The 14,421-nt window shown below is 56.9% G+C and overlaps 2 protein-coding genes across 3 annotated transcripts; both read left to right on the top strand.

Moving 5' to 3' along the window:
• The first annotated feature begins 569 nt into the window (after window positions 1-569).
• On the top strand, window positions 570-8,381 carry LOC140902016 (F-box only protein 27-like). Its single transcript, XM_073321593.2, is given in 7 exon segments — window positions 570-1,200; window positions 2,687-2,755; window positions 2,758-2,797; window positions 4,213-4,305; window positions 4,963-5,075; window positions 5,078-5,100; window positions 7,977-8,381. Coding segments are annotated over 7 exon segments (792 nt in total). The 5' UTR covers window positions 570-884; the 3' UTR covers window positions 8,115-8,381.
• Window positions 8,382-8,479: 98 nt separating this feature from the next.
• On the top strand, window positions 8,480-13,775 carry MRPS12 (mitochondrial ribosomal protein S12). Of its 2 annotated transcripts, XM_073321594.1 has the most exons (4): window positions 8,480-8,637; window positions 9,344-9,551; window positions 11,883-11,982; window positions 13,182-13,775. In XM_073321594.1, exons 2-4 carry the CDS (start codon window positions 9,504-9,506, stop codon window positions 13,592-13,594), a joined length of 561 nt encoding a protein of 186 aa, XP_073177695.1. In that variant the 5' UTR covers window positions 8,480-8,637; window positions 9,344-9,503; the 3' UTR covers window positions 13,595-13,775. The 2 variants fall into 2 exon arrangements, with proteins under 2 accessions (XP_073177695.1, XP_073177696.1); XM_073321595.2 differs by lacking the exons at window positions 8,480-8,637; window positions 9,344-9,551 and adding an exon at window positions 10,746-10,844.
• The last annotated feature ends 646 nt before the right edge of the window (window positions 13,776-14,421 follow it).

Here is a 14,421-nt window from a genome sequence, read left to right as displayed (position 1 = left end):
TCCAGGAGAGCAGTGGGGTCTAGTGGTTGGGGGTGGGGCTGGGAGCCAGGACTCCTGGGTTCTTTCCCCAGCTCTAGGAGAGCAGTGGGGTCTAGTGGTTGGGGGTGGGGCTGGGGGCCAGGACTCCTGGGTTCTCTCCCCAGCTCTAGGAGAGCAGTGGGGTCTAGTGGTTGGGGGTGGGGCTGGGAGCCAGGACTCCTGGGTTCTTTCCCCAGCTCTAGGAGAGCAGTGGGGTCTAGTGGTTGGGGGTGGGGCTGGGAGCCAGGACTCCTGGGTTCTCTCCCCAGCTCCAGGAGAGCAGCGGGGTCTAGTGGTTAGAGGTGGGGGTGGGAGCCAGGACTCCTGGGTTCTCTCCCCAGCTCCAGGAGAGCAGCGGGGTCTCGTGGTTAGAGGCGGGGTGGGGCTGGGAGCCAGGGCTCCTGGGTTCTCTCCCCAGCTGTAGGAGAGCAGGGGGGCTGGGAGTTTTCCGACAGTGGCCAATGCCAGGTGCGGGGGGGACACCAGGTGGGAGAGCGCTGTGCGGGGGAGTGGGGCAGGAGGTGAATGGGGAGCACTGAGGAGTGTGTACAGGAGGAGGGACAGTGCGGGTTGGGGACGACGCCGATTTACACCAGCCGGCGATCAGACCCTGCAGCTGGGCTGAGCGGAGAAGCCGGACCTGGGGGCGTTTCCCGCATCCTCTTCCAAGCAGCCCCCGGGTTGCAAGGGGAGAATCCGGTGCTCGCTTTGCACCGATGTGAACGAGAGCGGGGGAGAATCCGGTGCTCAGTTTGCAGCCGTGTAAACGAGGCCAGGGGCGGCTCCAAGGCGGGGCCGGGGATCATATGAGCGGATGCAGCGAGGAGCGGTAGCTGGGCCTGAGCTAGCCAGGCCGACCCCCGGCCATGGGGCAGGCGGCGAGCCGGGCTCCCCCGGCCCCACTGGACCTGGACCCGAACCCGAACTCGCTGCCGGATGAGCTGCTGGCGCTGATCCTGAGCTGGGTGCCGGGCCCCGTCCTGGTGACCCGCTGCCGGCTGGTGTGTCGCCGCTGGCGGGACCTCCTCGACGGGCCCACGGTGTGGCGGCTGCAGGGCGAGAGGCGGCCGGGCTTGCGGGCCACCCTGGCGGCCGCCCGCCTCTGCCTCCCGCCGCGGTGGAGCCGGATCTGCCTGCTGGAGCCCTTGGGGCGTAACCTGCTCCGGAACCCCTGCGGGCAGGGTGGGTGCCAGCCCGGGGGCGTGGGAGAGGGATGGGGGGGACTCGATTGGGGGGGCGAGGAAAGGGGGGGATTAGGGGAGGGGGCGAGGAAAGGGGGGGATTAGGGGAGGGGGCGAGGAAAGGGGGGATTAGGGGAGGGGGCGAGGAAAGGGGGGGATTAGGGGAGGGGGCGAGGAAAGGGGGGGATTAGGGGAGGGGGCGAGGAAAGGGGGGGATTAGGGGACCATGGGAGGGGGGGATTGTGGGAGTATGGGGGGAGTTATGGGGGGCGAGGAGGGGGGGATTAGGGGAGGGGGGGATTGTGGGACTATGGGGGGAGTTATGGGGGCGAGGAGGGGGGGATTAGGGGAGGGGGGGATTGTGGGAGTATGGGGGGAGTTATGAGGGGCGAGGAGGGGGGATTAGGGGAGGGAGGGGGATTGTGGGACTGGGGGGGCGAGGAAGGGGGGATTAGGGGGAGGGCAGGGGGGATTGTGGGACTATGGGGGGCGAGGAAAGGGGGGGGATTAGGGGAGGGAGGGGGGATTGTGGGACTATGGGGGGCGAGGAAAGGGGGGGGATTAGGGGAGGGAGGGGGGATTGTGGGACTGGGGGGGCGAGGAAAGGGGGGATTAGGGGAGGGAGGGGGGATTGTGGGACTATGGGGGGCGAGGAAAGGGGGGGATTAGGGGAGGGAGGGGGGATTGTGGGACTATGGGGGCGAGGAAAGGGGGGGGGGATTAGGGGAGGGAGGGGGGATTGTGGGACTATGGGGGGCGAGGAAAGGGGGGGATTAGGGAGGGAGGGGGGATTGTGGGACTATGGGGGGCGAGGAAAGGGGGAGGATTAGGGGAGGGAGGGGGATTGTGGGACTATGGGGGGCGAGGAAAGGGGGAGTAGGGATGGGAGGGGACCATGGGAGAGGTATAGGTGGGAACACGGGAAGGGGGCGGAGAGAGTCCAGGGCAGGGGACGCCACAAGAATGGCCATAGTGGGTCAGACCCATGGTCCATCTCTCCCAGTAACCTATCTTCTGACAGTGCAGGTACCACGGGGGGGGGCAGAGAGCATGGGAGGAGGGGGAACCAGGTGGGGAGAGCAGGAGGTGAATGGGGAGCACTGAGGAGTGTGTATATGGGAGGGGTATGTGGCGTTGGGGGGGGGGGCAAAGGAGAAGGCGCACCAGAGTGGGGGAAGGGGAGAAAATTATCACTGGTGAGGGAGGGGGTGATGAGAGGGCACTGGGGCAAAAAGGTACCTGGGGGTCTGGCAGGTGTGAAGGAAGGGTGTCAGGAAATGGGGGGGGGGGAGTCTCCCCCCCCCCCCAGCAACCCCCTCCTCCCCAGATATTTATTTCTCTCCCGGTTTATTTTTCGAGAGCCCACATTAACCCACTCCTCCCCTCCCCTGGGAATGGGTGCCCACCAGGGCGTCGTCCCCCACCCCATCAAACCAGCTTTCACCACACCTTGCCCCCCCTTCTCTTGACGCATCGTCTTCCCACAGATCAGTTCTGTCACTGGCACGTGGAGCATGGGGGCAATGGCTGGATGGTGGAAGAGAACCGCTGCCCAGTCGAGGACGCCCCGCCCAGACCTGCTTTGTCTCATCCTTTCAGTGAGTCTATCCCCTGAGCCTTCCCGTTTGCCCCCCAGCTTCTGTGTGCGGCAGAGAGCTACCCGTTCTCAAAGGCCAGTCGGTCCTGGTCTGGCGTGTGCCCCTATAATCCAGAGTCACTTGGATCGACCCAGCATAAATGAGACCCAGAGGTGCCAGGCCTGAGTCTGCCCTGCAGCTTGTACTGGTCATGTCCCAAATATATGTACCCACCAGTACTCCGGAGTGGCTCTGGATTTAGGCCAGGGCTACGCTACAGATTCCTGCTGGCGCAGATCTGTCGGTCAGGTATTGGGAAGAGAGCGGTGCTAGCAGAAGCCCCAGTGTGGATTCAGTTTTACAGTACAGACGGACGGGGGGAGAGAGACTGTGTGTGTGTTTTGGGGGACAGAGAGTGTGTCAGCAATGCTATCTTCTAAGTTCAGACAGTGGCAGAAAGCAACCAGCCCTGAGGCAGGGAAAGGGGGGAACCTTGGGATGTCACTTGAGGGATTATGGGACAGCTCCGGAAGCCAGTTACAGCACAGAAAGCCATCAAGTGTGTACACTGGCCATAGAGCGCTGTGCAAATAGCCTTACGGGTGTTTTTTTGCAGCGCTGCAACTGCGGAGTTTCTGCGGACAAAGTGGCTTGGCAGCGTGTACACGTCTTCCGTTTGAGTGCAAAACCCTGCTTTGCTGGGCAGAACTTGCCAGTGTGGACAAGCCCTAAGTAAATCTGGAGTCACTTCAGGGGGGTCGCTCCGGATTTGCAGCAGTATAACCAGATCAGATGCAGGCCCTGACTCTGTGCTGCCCTTGCGTTATCATGACACACGCACAAACACACGCTACCCAGGTGTCGGTATCAACCCAAGGTGTCTGGCAGGGAGAACTGGGAACGGTGTCCCCCAGATTTACGAGGCCTTCTCTGTACTGCTGATTTGCCCTGCTTCCAGCCCCAGGTGTAGCTGCCCCTGCCCCAGCAAACTCCTATAGAGACATTATTTGCACTGCGGGGAGCTGACCCCATGAGTTCAAATCATGGCTTATGGCAGCGTTGCCTGTCTACACAGGAGCTGTACTGCGGGAGTGCCCGGAGGCTTGAACACCTGAGCTCTGTTTCTGGCTCATGCTCTGTGACCCTGAGCAAAAACTACTTCTCTGTTTGTGCCTGGTTTCCCCTCCCACCTTTGTCCACTGTGTCTACACGTGAACTCTTTGGGACAGCGATTGTCTCCTCCTAGAGTTCATCTTGACCTGCCAACATGTTAAAACCACAACTGCCCTAGCTACAGTCAGATTTCAACACCTGTCCACTAATACTTTTTTTCCCCCAGTGTCCACAGAGTCTGTGCAGCGCCCAGCACAATGTGGCCCTGATCTCAGTTAGGTGCGATTGCAATATCTCATTAGGGTTTCCTTTTCCCTCTGTAGGTGGTGCATCAAATCGCAGCTCGTAGATCTTCTAAAGCAGGGGTTGTGGGAGAACTGCTGGATATACCAACCGGAAATCTACATCTCCGATTGGTAAGTTTCACCCTCTTCTCCTAGAGGCCTTAATGGTCTCTGCTGAAAGAAATGGGTGTTTTGTGCTCCTGATTCTGATGTCCAAAATAAGACACCTGCAGTTTTCCTTTATTTCTAGTTATAGGGGCCACCTGTGCCTCAAAATCAAAGGGTTTGGGTTTTGTTTTGGGGTGGTTGTTTTTTGTTTTTTTTTAACCTTAAAAATATCAGGCCTGTTGAACCTTCTTTGATCTCTTTTTTGCTGGAGGTCCCCTTGGAGGACCCAGAGATGTGGGTTGGGAGCCCTCTTAGCCCTTAATTAAAGCAGTGAGAAGGGCTGGGTTTTTAACAGTGAGTTTCTCCAGCCCAACTGTTGGTTGGGGCTTGCATCAAATGCATATTCGCAGGTTGCGTCTGTTCTCGGACTGCTGGCTAGGATCATAGACGGGCTGCCCTGAAGTTGCTGGGCTAGACAAGAACAGTGGGTGAGGATGTTACGTGCTTGGAGCTAAGTTGCTGGTGCAAATCCCCTAACTGATGGGGACCAAAAACCCGGGTGGTGCTGCATGTGTTGGATTTGGCTATGTGTGTTCCCAGGATTCCTGTTACCTTTTACGTTCGGGGCCTGTGTCCTGTCTCCCTCTTGCTTGTTCCCCAACGTCTGCTCCCATCCCCCAGGTGGGGCGCCCGGGAAGACTGTGGCTGTGAATACTCATCTGCGTCAAGCTCCTGGCTGCCGACGGAAAGAACTGTAATTGCTGAATCCAGGCCCAACCCCGATCCCATACAGCAGTGAACGACGCGCGGTATCACCATGTGAGCCGACTCCGTTGCCAGCTCTCTGGAACATTAAGGGACAGGGAGTCAGGACGCCTGGGTTCTAGAACCGACTCAGCCACTGGGTTGACTTTGAGCAGGTCACTTCCCCTCCTGTGCCTCAGTTCCCCTGGGAAAGGGGGATAACCATACCAAGATCTACTATGGAGCGCTTTGAGATCTACCATTGAAAAGTGGTAGGGATGAAGTGGGCGTAATTTATAAAATTATGTAGGTTTTATTATGGAGGAGCGGAGGTGCAGGTGGCGGGCGGCGGCAGAGAGAGAATAGAACACGGGTCTCCTGACATCCAGTCCTCTACCCATTAGCCCACCACAGGTGACAGATGGCGAGGGCTAGTGGGGCGTTCAGCCCCTCTTTCCCCACCCCTACCCCAAATCTATTCCTGCCTGCTCCACTCGGCAAACAAAGCTCTGTATCCAGCTGCACCAGGGCCAGGAAGGAGCAGAATGGCCCACTTGTGCACGGAGACTCGTGTTCCATGACGCTCTAGCACTGGGGTCCCCAACTCGGTGCCTGCGGTGCATATGCTATTCCCACAAGAAAGGTTGGGGACCACTGCCCTAGCGGGCTCCTCTGAGTTCTGCAAGGGGCTGGAGTCGGGCCCAGACCTGTGGGACGGGAGTCACCATCAGCGCTCCCTCTAATTTTTCCCACCCATGTGCGGAATGAATTTTGTTATGTGCAGGGTGGATTTGATTTAAATCATGATTTAACTCACTAGTCAGGAAGACTCCAGTTAATCATGGATTTCTACATAAAAGTGCATTCTTGTTGGTTGTTTTATACATATTCTTCACAACTCCGAGACAGATGAGACCCAAATTGGGTCTCTTTTATGGCCTGCAGCCATTATAGGTTTTCCCTTCTAGTGAGAGAATGGTATGGTAGATCTCAGATCAACGAAGGCTACACTCAGAAAGACCTCAAGACTTCTGGAATATGCTGCTCAAACAGTTTCACTTTTGTTTCTACTGCCTGTCTCTCCCTTCTCACATTTAGCTCCAGACTTCTTCTTGTCCAGATCTATTCCACCCCCAACAACCTTCTATTCATTGAACTTTTTGAAACTGCAGTCTTAGAGAGAGTTAAGGGACTGACTGTGTGTACATAAATTTGCAGAGGGACAGTAGGGTTGAGGCCTGTTATTTCTCACCTCTATATATTTATTTTAAAACATGTTTGCTGTTAACAAGCATGTTACCTCTGGAGACACAAATCCACAGTCTGAGAACTGCAAAACTAAGCATCTCTGATGGTATCTTCTAGACTGAGCACTGAGTCCCATTGGGTAGATAGAAAGATTAAATCGTGGTGGTCAAACTTTTTGGCCTGAGGGCCACATTGAGGTTCCCAAACTGTATGGAGGACCGAGTAAGGAAGGCTGTGCCTCCCCAAACAGCCTGGCTCCCACCCCCATCCACTCCCTTCCACTTCCCACACCCCCTCAGAATCCCCAACCCATCCATCCCCTCTGCTCCTTGTCCCCTGACTGCCCCCTCTGGGGACCCCCTGCCCCTAACTGCCCCCTGGAACCCCACCCCCCATTCCAACCCCCCGTGCTCCCTGTCCCCTGACTTTCCCAACCCCTATACAGACCCCTGCCACCCCTGCCAGGCCCCCCGGGACTCCCACACCTATCCAATCCCAGCTGCCCTCCCCACCCCCCGAACCTCCACCCCATCCAACCGCTCCCTGTTCCCTGACTGCCCCCTGGGACTCCCTGCCCCTTATCCAACTCCCCCACCCTCTTATCACACCTCTCAGAGCGCCAGGACTGACAGCTGCGCTGCCTGGCCGCAGCCAGCCACACCGCAGCGCCCTCTAGAGCACCGGGGCAGGCCAGCGGCTCTCGCAGCCACGCTGCCCGGCAGGAGCTCGCAGCCCAACCGCCAGCATGGCGAGCTGAGGTAGCAGGGGAGGGGCCGGGGGCTAGCCTCCCCAGCCACGAGCTCTAGGGCCGGGCAGGACAGTCCTGTGGGCCAGATGTGGCCCACGGGCCATAGTTTGCCCACCTCTGACCTAAATAATCTATACAGAAGCCCCTGGAACCCCATAAAATTGGGTCCCTAATTCATGAACTATTGGAGTTCATTTACAAAACTTTTCTTAAACATGACATGAATATATTGTCTCATACTATAGAATTAGAATTTATAATCCCTATTCCGTGATGAGATACATTCTAGCTCAAAGATATCTTAATTAAAACTATCTTTAGATAAGTTTTTTCCTCAAAAAGCATTTTATCAAAAAATCCTTTTTTTTTTTTTTCCCCTTTAAATCGTTGATTTTTATCCACCCTGGTCATGTGCACCAATATGGAGGTGATGTGTGGGAGGGGGCTCAGGGCTGGGGCAGAGGGTTGGGGTGCAGGGGTGTGAGGGATTTGGCTGGGGGTGTGGGCTCTGGGGTGGGGCTGGGGATGAGGGGTTTGGGATGCAGGAGGGTGCTCTGGGGCTCCCTCCAGCCCTCTCTCCCCGCGGCAGCTCTGGGGCTGGGGCCAGGGAATAGGCGCCCATCCCCGGCCATGGGAGGTTCAGGCCACCCCTCCCACGACCGTGGCTGAGTTAGGGAAGGGGTGCCTTGGCCACGCCCTGAGCACCTGCACAGAGCTAAATAGGTTGCTGCACGGCCAAGCACCTTCAGGGAACTTAGGCCACCACTCTGGGGGGAATGTGGGACAGGCCTGCTCTCCGACCCCCCACTCGCTGCACAGTGGCTATTCCGTTTTGCCCAGCCCCTGCTCTGCAAGAATATCTTCACCAGTCTATGTAGCCCCGACTTTCTCTGGAGCACATGGATTTGTGACAGAGTCCAGAGATCAATCTGGGTTCCTTTTCCTTCCCTCCCAGGTGTCCTACTGGTTCAGGCAGTACGGCCGCGGAGTCCGGTATGTGCATTTCCTCCACAAAGGGAAGGACACTCATTTCTGGGCAGGACACTACGGTGCACGGATCACCAACTCCACAGTCATGGTGAAGCTCGGCTGAGAGCCAGGAGCGGGTCTCCACGAGTCTCACGCGAGCCAGAATGATGATCTCCATTTGCCGCTGCGAGCTCCTCTCCTGTCCTAGAACAAATCAGAGGGATGCGTCTCCTTTAAATTAATATGCCCCTACGCTTTTTCAGTCCGTTCTTTCCGGCCAGCCTCGTCCTGCACAGGACAAAAGAGTACCGTGGCGACTCTTGAGGTTCCTAGTGCCTGTGAACCTGCCCCTGCACAGCAGAAGCAACAAGTCTTTAAAGATGGAAACAACTGGGCTTGTGCCATTATTTGTGGGGCTTTGGGACTGTGCCATCAGAGCGTGAAGGGGTTAAAAAAATAGTTCTTTGAGGTGGTTTTTTTTACCACCGTGAGGAGAAGCTGTCAGATCTTCTCTGCCACGTTTCCGTTTGGAAGCTGCAGAGATTTGGTTTGGGAGCTCGCTGTGTGTTCTGTTAACGGAAGAGTTTTTTCTGCCAGCTGATGCCTGTGGCGTTGCCTGTCTGATGTGTATCCAGATTCACAGGCAGGTGAGCAAAATACCCCTCCGTCCCCCCATGTTAGATTGCATGGTTCTGCGGAAGCGGCGGTTAGAACCCAGCTCCTGCAAGCTTCAGGTAGTGCAGCGCTCATGAGAATACCATACAGGGCAGCCCTTGGACAAACGTAAATAGCTGCTTATTGATTGTCCCGGAGTTTATGGGGAACGTAACCTTCAGGTCTGTTCTCACTGCACTCGGATCCCAGCAAAGCCAGCGGGCGTGGTAGACGCTCAGGCCTTTTGCTGACATAAACCAAGGGTCAGCTTCTGAAGTGTGTAAATCTGGAAAGACTCCAGAAGAGTGACTCCAAATTCACACAGGTCTACATGAGACCAGAACCGGGGCCTAGCAGTGCTTTGGTGCAGTTCCCCCCCCCATGGGGGGGCGGGGTGGGGGGGCGATGTGGACGTAAGGCAAAGTCTACTCTTGTACTAATGCATGATCACGGGGCATCAGAAGAGGGTTGTAGGTGGAGCCACAGAACCCACGCCCAGCAGGGGTGGACGGGCAAGACCTTTCTAGGGGACTGGGGTCTAATTCCTGCCACATGGCCCAGCAACGGCCTTCAGTGCATCACCTTGTCCTGCATACAGCCATCGGGATGGGCCTTAGCCCCTACTAGTAAAGACAGGCCAGAACCACTGCTGGTTTAAACCAGTATCCTGTCATTGGTGTCTTTGCTCTCTTATACCAGCAGGGGATACCGTCCTGTTGACCTGGAGGCGTGATGCTGGGGGATCTGGTGCTCTGTGTTACCTGTCTCAAAAACCCAAATTCTGCCCCCGTTGAAGTCCGGGGCTCTGATTCTCCTACTGCTCAAATGATTGAGTGAAGAATGAGGCCTGCTGACTCCAATGGTCTTAAGCCTGGTTTACACTGGAGAGATAGAGAAGGGACTTAAGGTAGCCATACAGTCCGAACACTGAGCAACCTCCCAGCCCATTCCCTTGGTGCGGAGAGAGCTGGAATGGATGGTGGCACTTGGAGCAAGGCTGCTATTGTTTAAAATGATCCCATGGGCCTGGGCTGAAATCCCTGGTAGGTTAGTTACTGAGAGAGCTAATGGGTTTCCTGTTGGTCTGAATTGTTTTTATCAATAAAAGGGTACGGAAGTTTTCAGCTGGTCACCAACCAGAAAAGAGGGGCCAGCGCGTACATGAGCTGTTCAGTTTCAGAGGGCTCTGTCCCGAAATGGAATCGCGGAATATGACCTAAGCAGCTTGTTAATGAAGATTAAAGTGCTTTCCTGAACAGCAGGCGGTGCGGGGGGCTTTCAAGGAGAGGAAGAAAGGTGGGGACCAGGCACAGCTCAGAGAGAAGGAGGCAGCGGCCGGGAGCTTGCAGGGGGGGGTGGTAATTGAATGATGCCGTCTGGGGGCTGTGGGGGAAGAGCTCTTCTCCCCGAGTTTGTGCTGGGCGGCCTGGCCCAGGAGGGGTAGGCAGCCGGGCCCCCAGGTCCCTGAGCTGCAGGCTGCAAGCGGCTGAGAAGCCAGCGGAGGAGAGGCTGCTGCCCGGCATGCTCGGAGAGGGGGGCGAAGCGTGTGACGCCTGAGACAGCTCTGCAGGCCCCGTTCCTCCCAGGGACGCGGGCCGGGGCAACCAAAGGCCGAGCCAGCGGTGGGGGGGGGGGGGCAGCTGCCTCGGTATCGCCCCGTGGGGCAACAGCGCCCCTGGCAGCCAGGATGGGGCCGGGCGCGCTGGGCCCCACGGCTCCCAAAGCCTTCCCCAGGCAGCGAGCGACCCAGCCCCGCGGGCCTCTCCCCGCCCTCCCGCGCTGCAGTGGGACAAGCTCTGGCCTGGGGAGGGGGACAGGGCGTGGCCTGAAGCTCACCCAGGGACTCAGCCGCGGAGCTGGGGATAGAACCCAGGAGTCCTGGTTCCCAGCCCCGCCCCCCCCGGCTGCGCTGCACGGCTGGGCACGCAGGGCTGCGACGGGTGGGCGGAATGACCCTTGCGCTCTCCCGTAGTTCCCCACCATGATCCCGCCTCCGGGCTCTCCCCGGCCAATCAGAGGAGGGGCAAGGTGCCCCGCGCGCTGACCGACCCAGCGCGGTGGAGGGGCGGGGCTCCCGCGTGGCCAACCAAGAGGCGGCGCGGCCGGAGCCAATCAGAGAGCGGGGGGGGGGCGGGGCCGAGCGGCGGAGGGCTCGTGCGGAGGAGGGGAGGGGAAGGCAAGATGGCGGCTGCGGAGTGAGGTCAGTGTGGATGGCGGCGAGGAGTTGCGCCGCCCCTCCCCCACCGGTTTCTCTGGGGGGACGCCTCCCCCTCCCCCACCCCCACCCCACATCTGAAGCCCGGGTCCGAGGAAGACCCCTCCCGTTCCCCTGCCAACTCCCCCCCCCCCCCGGTCCTCTCTCTCCCTTCCTTCCCCCTAGCTGCCCCTCGGTGGTTGGGGGGGTTCTTCTCCCCCCCCCGCCCCCAGCTGGTGCCCTAACTTCTCGCCATTCTCCTCCAAGCTGCCCCCCCTGTGATTGGCAGAGGGGAAAGGATTTCCCACCCCCCTCCCCACTTAGTGCCCCGCCTTTCAGCCGCTCCCCCCTCCCCCAACAGCTGCTCTGGGGCTGGGGAGAGGGCCCCGTTTCCTCTCCTCTTCGCGGTCCCCTCCTAGCCGCTCCGTGTGGGTGTTCCCTCCCCTCCCCCCCCTTTCCCCACGCTGGTGCCTATCCTGCTCTTCCCCTCCCAACCACTTGGGGGCGTAGGGGATTTGTACCCTCCCCAAATCAGCTGGCTTGTCCTGCTGAAAAATCCCACACCCACCTCCCTGCCTTGCCCCCGTTACTGTGCCCCCTTTTTCAAAACCGTTGTCAGATTCCCAGCCGTGGTGGGCCAGGTGTGTCCCCACACAGGTAGAGAACAGGCTAAGCCTTCCACGCACATGCACCCCGGGACCCTTCAGCAAGCCTCAATCTGAATCTGCTCTAGGAAAGTGGGTCTGTGACTCTGTTTGGTGCTTGGCAAAGGAGCAGCTTTGTAACCTGGATGCGTCATTCCGCCTAGGAACTGGGCAGAGGCTTGCCAGACTCGTGCCACGTACAGCAACAAACCCCTGTCAGATAGTAACAATTCTCACTCGCTTTTCTTCTGGGCTAGTGATTTTAAAATGATAAGCTCTGTAGTCAGTTACCAATCCCATAAGCCATCTTGTCTCACTTGACTGAGACCGTGCCTATCAATGTGGTAGCTGGAGTTCCTGCCCACCAGAAATATTAACTTCCTGTTTTCCTTTCTTCCAGGGGACTTGTATTCATGGTCTCTGGGGCTTTAGTGAGCTTTTAATGCGGAGAATGTCATGCAGGGGTTTCCTGAGGTTGCTGGCACCACCTCTGAGATGGAGTACGTATCTGTTTCTATTCATTACTTTGAGTCTGATTGATTCTGGAGTGTTGCTCTGTATTGCTTTGCTATGCAAAAAATGCATTTAGCAACTATACTGGCTCCCAGTCTTCATAGAAATATTGGACTGGAGGGGACCTTGAGAAGTCATCTAGCCTTTCCCCCTGTGCTGAGGCAGGGTGGCAAGTGTAACTATCAATAGACCATCCCTGGCAGGTCTATTGGTGGTTTTTAAGCAAAGGTTAGACAACGACAGGGATTCCACATCCTCCCTCGGTAACCTGTTCCAGTACTTAACCATGCTTGGAGTTAGAAAGTTTCTTAATATATAACCAAAATCTCCCTTGAAACAAAGCTGATTCCTTCATGTCCTCCCCTCAGAGGAAATGGAGAACAATTGATTAGTCATCTTTATAACAACCTTGTACATATTTGAAGACTGTTATCCTGTTCTCCCTCAGTCTTCTCTTCTCTAGACTAAACATGCCCAGTTCTTTCAGCCTTTCCCTGTAGATCTTCTAAATCAGTGTTTCTCAAGCTTTTCAATACCAGGGACTGTCTTGATGCCTCCTAAACTGTGTGAGAGAGATCTCCGGGACCGGCGCTGCTACACGGACTGGTCATTGAGAAACTCTGTTCTAAATCGCTTATCGTTTTTGTTGCTCCAGGAACAACCAGCCAGGGAACAGGAAGAAATAATCCTAGGTCTGCACAATTTGAATAATTGGGCAAGGGTTTATGCCTTTCTCTGAAGCACAGTTGGGAGGCAGGGTACTACGGTCCTATCTAGCATGGCAAGAGGTGGGATAATGGATTAGAAGGATGTCTGATGCTATACTAGATAGCACAGCATGAGACATAATCCCTAGTGGAGAGAGCACTAGAGCAGAACTCAGGAGACCCAGGTTCTATTCCTGGCTCTGTCGCTGGCTTGTGGAGTGATCTTGGGCAAGTCACGTGCCTCCATGTGCTTCAGTTTCCCCATCTGTAAAATGGGGATGACGATGCTAACCTCTTCTGCAAAGTGCCTTGAGATGTACTGATGAAAAGTGCTAGGTAAGAGCTAGGCATTATTATAGATGGACCATTGTTCTGGTCTCCTACAGGAATAGATGGACCATTGGTACAGAAAGGGATGCCAGCTTGGATTAGTCGGATTGTTCCCAAGTGGTAATTAATGACACTTCTCTTCCTTATAGGTATCAATGCTTTCCCTCATGCCTTCGTACCAGGGAGATGGCCATTAACCCAAGCTCTGGGCCAGCTGGAAACCCGCACCATGGCAACCCTCAACCAGATGCACCGTAAGGGCAAGCCAAAGTTTCCCCCACCCAAACTCGGCCCCACCTTTGGCAACCCCCAGGTCAAGGGCGTGGTCCTCAAGACCATGATTCGCAAGCCCAAGAAGCCCAACTCTGCCAACAGAAAGTGCGCCCGGGTGCGGCTCAGCAACGGCAAGGAGGTGGTCTGCTTCATTCCCGGAGAAGGTCACAACTTGCAGGAGCACAGTATTGTGCTGGTGGAAGGTGGAAGGACACAGGACTTGCCTGGGGTAAAGCTCAAAATAGTGCGTGGGAAATATGACTGCGCCCATGTTCAGAAGAAGAAATAAGCGCCTCCGCGCTGAGAGGTGTTGTGGGATTGTAAAGTTCCCGGCATAGTAGGAAAGGAGTTTTAATCACGTCTGCATTTGTATCATGGCAGATATCCTCCAGAGACATTACTACTTGCTCTCTACTGTTGTGAAGTATTTCCATGCAGACCATGCTCATTAAATTCTAACTCGTCTCTGAGAGACAGGGTGGATTTGTGTTCTGAACAAGGGCTCTGAGTTGTAGTCTCAGTTCCCGGAGGGTATGAGGGGGTGTCTCTGGCTATGGGGTCTCTTTGGAAGAGTCACTCAGGCTCGGGGGGAGGGAGGAGTCTCTTCCTCTGCTCCTGGGAGAGGGGCTTCTGGAGTGTTGATCAGGCTGTGGTACATTGGGGGACCCTGCAGGTACCAGAGGTCTCCAGGAGAGTCACTCAGGGTGATGGAGCACTGGGGTGTTGCTCAGACTGTGGGACATAGGAGGACTCTGAGGATGGGTCACATGGGGGAGTTATGGATTGGGAGAGCACTGGGGGTCTCTGGGTGGTGGGGTCTCCCTGGGGGAGCTGTCTTTGTCTGGGGAGGGCTGGGAGGTGTTGCTCAGGCTGTGGGACACAGGAGGGCTCTGCAGGGTACAGGAGGGGTGTCTGGGGAGGGGGGCTCTCAGCGGGAGGCTCCCCCTGCCCGGAGGCAGTGTCCTTGGATGGAGTGGGGTGGGGTTGCTGGGGAGGTAGGGCTGGTGGACGGGGGGGGCTCCTGCTCCTTCAGCATCCCTCCCTCCCGTCCCCATGGCAACCAGCTGGCTCCCTCCTTAGCGACCAGTCTCCGGGGCGGGGCCAGCTCGGGCGAGG

Source organism: Lepidochelys kempii, chromosome 23 (genome assembly GCF_965140285.1).
Source record: "Lepidochelys kempii isolate rLepKem1 chromosome 23, rLepKem1.hap1, whole genome shotgun sequence".
Lineage (NCBI taxonomy): Eukaryota > Metazoa > Chordata > Testudines > Cheloniidae > Lepidochelys > Lepidochelys kempii.
This window is presented reverse-complemented; position numbering and strand designations above follow the sequence as displayed.

Coding starts and splice junctions, on each gene's coding strand:
- MRPS12 (XM_073321594.1), top strand. CDS start 9,504: ATGGTCTTAAGCCTGGTTTACACTGGAGAGATAGAGAAGGGACTTAAG. Junction 9,552..11,882: donor AGATAGAGAAGGGACTTAAG/GTAGCCATACAG, acceptor CCTTTCTTCCAG/GGGACTTGTATTCATGGTCT. Junction 11,983..13,181: donor GGCACCACCTCTGAGATGGA/GTACGTATCTGT, acceptor TCTTCCTTATAG/GTATCAATGCTTTCCCTCAT.